Here is a 7,500-nt window from a genome sequence, read left to right as displayed (position 1 = left end):
AATGCCAAGGGATTAAGCCTGGATAACCGACCCCTTTTAGAAAATTCATTTCATATCTAGTGGTCATCATCATCATCGTAATCACCTCATCATCATCATCATCATCATCATCATCATCATCATCATCATCATCATCGTCATCGTCATCATCATCGCCATCATCATCATCATCATCATCATCATCATCATCATCATAGCCATCATCATCATCATCATCATCATCATCATCATCATCGTCGTCGTAATCACCTCATCATCATCATCATCATCATCATCATCATCATCATCATCATCATAATCATCATCATCATCATCATCATCATCATCATCATCATCATCAAGAAACCAAACGATTTGTTTGTGTTGTTTGCATGTACATGTTTCTTTCTGTCACAAAAAAAAGTTTGCAAAACAAATATCTTGGTGAAATTTCAATTGCCAATGCTAAAAGACATTCTTTGGACATCTCGTTTGAATAATAAAAATATATGATCTGCTTTTATTCATCAGTACAGAAAACGGCTGATAATTTTATTCGTGTCAGAACCGATTCTCATTTGATGCTCTCTAGCCTTCATTCTCAATATGGCGATGCTGCTGTTTCGCCTGTCTCCTTTATCAGGAGAATCAATCGGCCCTCCTCTCTCCTCTCCTTCTCCTCCTCCTCCGCTTCCATCTCCTCCTCTTTCTACTCCTCCTCCTCCTCCAATCTGCGTTTCTGGAGAAGTCGAAGACATCCTTCTTGATATTTCCATTGAATCGTTGCTAGGCGACGGCGTGGACGCTTTAGAACCACCTCCTGACGTCACGGGCGTCGATGGCGGAGATGCTGACGTCAGAGTTTCCATTCCACTTCCGCCGGTGCCCCCGTTACCATTACTACCAGCACCAGCAGGAGCGGCAGTCCCAGAAATGTGCCCTACGGATTCCCTTGCCTTCAAAGCCGATGATGTCATGCTCGCCAAAAGATGCTGGAATGAGCCCGGTGTAGGAATGGGTAGAGATAAAGGCCCAAGGGCCCTCATGGCGTTTAGACTGCTGGGCGAGGTGAGGCCCAAGGTGGAAAATGTTGCGGCTGATGGATAAAAGCCGGCAGCAGCTGCAGCTGCGGCAGCGTGGCTGATTTGACTGAGGGAAGAAGGGGGGATGCCGTACCGAGACATGAGGGAACTCTCGTAGGTTTTGAGGAGCAATTCGGAATAAGACGATGGGTGGGGGTGAGGATGATGATGGTGGTGGTGGTGGGGGTGGAGGGGATGAGGATGGTTGTGGGGAGGGCTAAGAGGGGCTTGTTGATGTTGTTGTTGTTGTTGCTGATGGAGTGGTAGATGTAGAGGTGGTGTGTGTTGTTGTTGCTGTTGCTGCTGCTGCTGCTGCTGTTGTTGCTGCTGTTGTTGTTGCGTTTGTTGGTGTTGTTGTTGATGGTGGTGGGGGTGGATGAGCGGTGGGTGCGCGTGCGGGTGCGGTAGAGGTCCAGGCGGTGCGGTTAGTATTCCTCGAGCCATCATTCCTATACCCGCAGCGGCGTATGGGCTGAACGGATTGGGTTGCCCGCCAACTTTCTCTTTCTTCCTCCACTTAGCACGTCTGTTTTGGAACCACACCTGTTTCGGATGACAAGATTTGATAGAAATAAATCAATTAAAGTAGGTGGAACAAAAACATAATGTTTTTTGCTGTGCCAAAATTTTTGATGACTTTGCGTCGACAGTAAATTATAAGGTTCAGTAAAAAATAAAAAAAAGAATAGCCGTTATTTCCCTTATGAAATACTTCTCAGGCGAGCATAAAAGCGTATCCAAAGGAGAAGAAACATTATAAATCTGATCATGTTTTGACTTTTATACATTCTGATCACATGACATCTGAAAAAGTTCTAGCCACCATGAAGAATAACAAGTACCGATTTTCTTTGTTTAGAACCAAGCTGCTCGTTGCTGGGCGGACGTGACATCATACTATTGAATCCCATTGCCAGGTACTCAATTTGCACCTGAGCACGGTGAGAGAATGAATTGGAGCAAAGGAACTTTTTTCCAAGGACTCAACTATGCGCCGTTCAGATCGACATTCGAACCCAGGACCTTCCGATCACATTACCTGCTCACAAGTACCATACTGGCGGGTCGGTTCACTATTATTTTCGAATGCTATTTGCATAATAACTCGTTGAAAGTTTCACTTTTACTCCATGGTTCTAAAAGTTAAACCTTCTTCAAATAAATAAATAAATAAAATTCCCTTTATTCATCCCCAAGGGGAAATTTGTCTTTTTGGGTCTATTCCAAGGGAAGACTAGAAAAACCCAGGCGTCAGCCGCAATGCAGCGCCGCAAAGTGAGCTAGGGCGAGGTGACTTGCTCAAGGCCACACATTGAGGTGGGTTAGTCGAACCGTAGCCATCGTTAGGTTATAGCCTGACACTGAGACCCAAAAAGACTGGCATTTTGACGTCATTATTTGGTTTGTGCACCGCCTTGTGAGTTGTCGTTAGTAGTGCTCATGGAAACAAGTGGTCCCATTGGTTGAACTATTGAATACAACTCGCAATTTGTTTTCTTTTGTAACCATATTGACGTCATTTTTTGGCCAGTGTCAGGCTATAGGTTAACGATGGCTACGGTCGAACTCGGTACCTTTTGGGCACGAAGCAAAGACCTTACCGCTGAGCCACGCTCTTATAGATAGTTCGAAGATGACGTCACTCAAGTCTTTGTTATTGTTTTTTGCCATCCGGGTTTATGAGTAATTCTCACTAAACTGTATTAACCAGACTATAAAAGTTCATGGTTACACAGAGTTTTGTGTGTTGGTCCGTTATACTTCCGGATGGCAATGTTATGAGCTTCTTAGCCAAGCGCATACTATCTATATACAAGATTATCTATCCCCTCAGATTATTGGGCCCACAGTAAAACTAACTGTGTGTGTGTCGAATCCATTAGTGTGAGGTTACTGTGTAAACACCCCTTAACTCAAGTACCTGAAATCTTTTCATCAATCCATAAAGATGGTATCACATTATCTACACAAGAAATACTAGATTTATTGTGTTTGATTTGTCTATGGCAGAATGGGATTATGATCGTGTTTGAGTAATGGAATGATACCAGTTAAGATAAAGAGGGAGGAGGACGTAGGGAAAGAGAAGAAGAAGGGGAAAAAATAAATATTATATATATATATAATATATATATATATATATATATATATATATATATATATATATATATATATATATATATATATATATATCTCATCTCATGTAGTTCCATATCTGAAGCAGACGTCGGAGGTCATCTTCCGCCAAGCTGATCTATCTCTTGCCAATTCTATTAAAGCAGCGCCACCTTTCTCAGCTTCATCTGTCCAAGTTCTTATCCCTTTCAAATACGTTATTCTTTGTCTTCCTCTTATTCTTTTTCCATTCATCTTTCCAGTCAAGGCGAGTATTTCCAAACCAGGGTGGCGGATAATGTGTCCTAAAAATTCCATTTGGCGTTTGATGATTTTTGTTATCAGTGATCTTTTTCTGTTTGCCATTTCTAAAATTTCTTCATTTCTTTTCCTTTCCATCCATGACACCCTCATCATTCTTCTGTAAAACCACATTTCCACTGCCTCCAGTCTTTTAACCATGGTCTTGTTTATGGTCCAGCTCTCACAACCATATAGCAGCACAGACAGTACATAGCAATCCAGGACTTTGATTTTTGTTTTCATGCTAATATTCCTGTTTTTCATAATTGTATGCAGCTGGTTGAATGCATTCTTCGCCATACCTATTCTTTTCTTTATTTCACAATCTGATTTTCCATTGGATGTTACATTGAAGCCTAAATATTTGAAACATTCAACTTGTTGTATTGTTTGTCCTCTGCTTGTTATTACACAGGCTGGTGGGTTATTATTTTTAGATACCGTCATACATTCTGTTTTAGATATATTCAGTTCCAGTCCCATATTTTCACTACTCCTGACTACAACATCCAGTAATTCTTGTAGTTCATGTTCAGATTCTGCCAGTAGAACCGTATCATCTGCATACCTCAGATTTGTTACATTCTTTCCTCCAATACACACCCCCTTCTTATGTTCGATATCTCTTAATATCATTTCACTATAGAGGTTGAATAAATCTGGAGACAAAACACACCCTTGCCTAACTCCTCTTCTAATAGGTGTAAAACTGCTTAGTTCGTTGTCAACACGCATTGCTGCTTCTTGTTCCCAGTACAAATTCCGTAATATTCTTAAATCTTTACCATCAATGTCCAAGGATGATAGAATTTTGAATAGTTTTTCGTGTTGTACTTTATCAAAGGCTTTTGAATAGTCGATGAAACACATATACAGATCTTTATTTACTTCAATACATCTTTCCATCAGCATTGATAATGTGAATATTCCATTTCTGGTACCCTTGTCCTCAACAAAACCAAATTGCATCTCCCCAATTTCAGGTCGTATTTTATTTCTTATTCTTAGTAAAATTATCTTCAAAAGAATTTTTGTGAGGTGGCTCATTAGGCTAATAGTTCTGTGTTGTTCACAATCAACTGCCCCTGGCTTTTTTGGTAGTGCTATAAAAATGGATCGTTTCATATCAGTTGGCATTTTTCCTGTGTCATACACTTGATTTAGAAGGTTTGTGATGAATTCAATCCCCCATTCACCCAGGCCAGTCAAGGCTTCAATATATATATATAATTTTTTTCCTTCTTCTTCTCTTTCCCTACGTCCTCCTCCCTCTTTATCTTTATCTCGCTGAGGACGAGAGACGCATGTGCACAACCAACATGACGTTCTCTCTCTAATAACTTTTCCGCCGGTGACGTCACAGACTATGGGTGACGTCCAATCAAGGGACGCTGCTCTTCCGCTAATCTCATTCCCTATGAAAGGTGTCAGACAAAGCATAATAAATGTAAATCTGACTCAGACACCATTCGCATCGTGGATTCATTATTTGAGATCACTTGAATTGACTACTTTGGCCTTATCAAATTTATGAATTAAGGAGTAGGCATCGGTGTAAGATAAAGATCTGAACAAGTGTGTGTGCGTGTGTGTGAGAGAGAGAGAGAGAGAGAGAGAGAGAGAGAGAGAGAGAGAGAGAAAGGTGCCAGACAAAGCAAAAAAGAAATATACAAGAAAAAACAATATTAAAAAAAAACCCAGTCTTCCTCGACTGAGGATCGAACCTCAGACCTTCTGATTACCGGTCAGACGTGCTACCATTACACCACAGATATTTTGAATCTTCTCATTCATTATAATTATTGATTTTATTTTTTTTTAATGATCGCCTTTTTGTTTTATTTTGTTTGTTTTTTTTTTGTTTTTTTTTTTTTTTTTTTTTAATTAACATTTTTTTTTTGGTTTTGTTGTTGTTGTTGTTTTCTACATTCTTTTTCCTATCTTTTCTCTCTTAATTTTATAATTACTAAATTTTTTGTTTGTTTGTTATTTTCTTTTCTTGTTTTCTTTTCTGTTTATTTCTCTGTTTGATTTGCATTGTTCTTTTGTTTCAACCGAAAAACGATTCGACCCGAACCAATTCTTGTTAAATGTCATTTTGAATGGTATTGTTACCGCTAAAAGCCGTGGTTGGAGACATCGATTTATGATTAATTTCAAACAATGCGTTGTGAATCGATAATTTCAACTAACGGCGATTAATTAAATAATTGAAGGGGGGATAATTCATGGAATTATTAAAGTGTCAAAGGGAGATAATCGATATCAATTATTTAATTAACGATTATGCCAGTTTTTTCTCTTCACCTCTGATTCGTGGCTCTGGGCATGGCATGTCTTGGAGGATGTTTTGTCTTGTGCGTTTATGTGTGTGTGTTTGTCTGTGTGTGTGTTTGTCTGTGTGTGTGTGTGTGTTTGTTTGTTTTTTTGTGTACTCGAGTCTGCTTATGTGTGCTTTGTGTATATGCGGCTAATGTGATCTTGTGGTAAGACACTCGCTTTCGGATCGGAAGGTCCTGGGTTCGAGCCTTGCGCGCTCGGCGCATAGTTGAGTCATTGAAAAGGTATCTTTTCTCACATTCTCTCACCGTATTCAGATGTAAAATGAGTACCAGGCCGTTGACAGCGTTGACTCTGTCCGAAAGAAAAAAATACAATATCGCCAAACAGGCGTCATTTTCCGTCCTACATCTCAACTGTTGCTGTTGGCCAGGGATCCCTTGTAAAGTGCTTTGAGCACATTTAGTGGATATTGCTCTATATAAAAGCTCAAGTTTATTAAATGTGACCCATCGTCTAAAAACGGTTATATGTCGGGGCGGGCACGATGATTAAAATGGAGTTTAGATGTTAATGCGTAAAATCTGAGTTGAAATCCATGTTATCATTGGCAAGTGTTAGTCTATATTTCTTCAGCTTCAAACAGCTTTAACTTTTGAATAGCCTTTCAACAGTCGTGACGTCACTTCCCTCGTAATGACGCCTTGTAACTTAGTAACTGGTTCTAAACCATCGGGACAATGGCGGACGCCCTTTCGTTGGTTGTATGTTGTTGTTTTGCTTATTTTGGTTCTGTTTTGTTGTTGTTGTTGTTGATTTTGTTGTTTGTTACTTTTGTTGTTATGTTTCATTTATTCTGTTCCCTTTGTTCATTCAGCAGTGATTGGGTAGCTGGGTCTCCTTGATCTAGCAGAAAGTATTTTAAGATGGAATGCTGCTGCTGCCATGTCCAAAGAGGTAGCAATCAATTTTGTTCACATCCATTTTCCGATACAGAAACCTTGATTAAGTCCTATTCCATAGGCGTTGTATAATTGAAGGACTACTTTTTTTTCTCCAAGTTAAATATGTTTTAAAATTAATGATAACTACCCTTTGGATAGGACGCTAGTACATTCCGCCAGATCTATCGGATCAAGCTACCCCATCACTGGGTTATCTTTTAAAATCTGGAGATCGGTCTATATATATATATATATATATATATATATATATATATATATATATATATATATATATATATGTATGAGTGTTGGTGGGTACTTGTAGATACTAGAGTGCTCCCTGATATAAATTAGAACATGTAAAATAAATAAGGACACTCACAATGTATTTTGCCAACCAGCACCATCGTTTCCTTATAATATGTCCTTATGAGGCAAAGCAGCATAATATTGAAAGTAATCTCTTCAAGTTTTCCGACCAAAATATTTTATATAATGCGTTTTGTCATTATACGGACAGCAGCAGATACTCGTGTATTGAATATTTACAGATCGTGCCGTTGAAATGGAAACCTCGTAAAAACCGGCATATCGGTAACATCTTGTCATTAATCAGCACAGAGATCACAGTGTAATGACTAATTCAATTTTCCCTTATGTCAACACAGCCGTACTCTGAAGAAACAAAAAAACAATAACTTTTTTTTTCTTTCAATTTTGTCCAGAAAACTCGTCCCGCAAATATCGATCGATAAAAATGATCCTCATCTGGAAAAAAAAAATAAAATAAAAAAAAA

The 7,500-nt window shown here is 39.0% G+C and overlaps 1 protein-coding gene across 1 annotated transcript in view; it reads right to left on the bottom strand.

Annotated features, from left to right (window-relative positions):
* The window catches only part of LOC144956142 (uncharacterized), a 21,445-nt gene that overhangs the window by 568 nt on the left and 13,377 nt on the right, over window positions 1–7,500 (bottom strand). The window contains exon 3 of the mRNA XM_078886524.1: window positions 1–1,604. This exon is cut by the window's left edge and continues 568 nt beyond it. Within this exon, the coding sequence (XP_078742650.1) occupies window positions 507–1,604 (1,098 nt within the window). The 3' untranslated portion in view covers window positions 1–506. The remainder of the gene's footprint in view (window positions 1,605–7,500) is intronic.

Source organism: Berghia stephanieae, chromosome 10 (genome assembly GCF_034508935.2).
Source record: "Berghia stephanieae isolate SIO BIC M18660-M18661 chromosome 10, UCSD_Bste_1.3, whole genome shotgun sequence".
In the NCBI taxonomy this organism is placed as follows: domain Eukaryota; kingdom Metazoa; phylum Mollusca; class Gastropoda; order Nudibranchia; family Aeolidiidae; genus Berghia; species Berghia stephanieae.
Note: the sequence above shows the minus strand (reverse complement) of the source record. Positions and strands in the feature narration are given on the sequence as shown.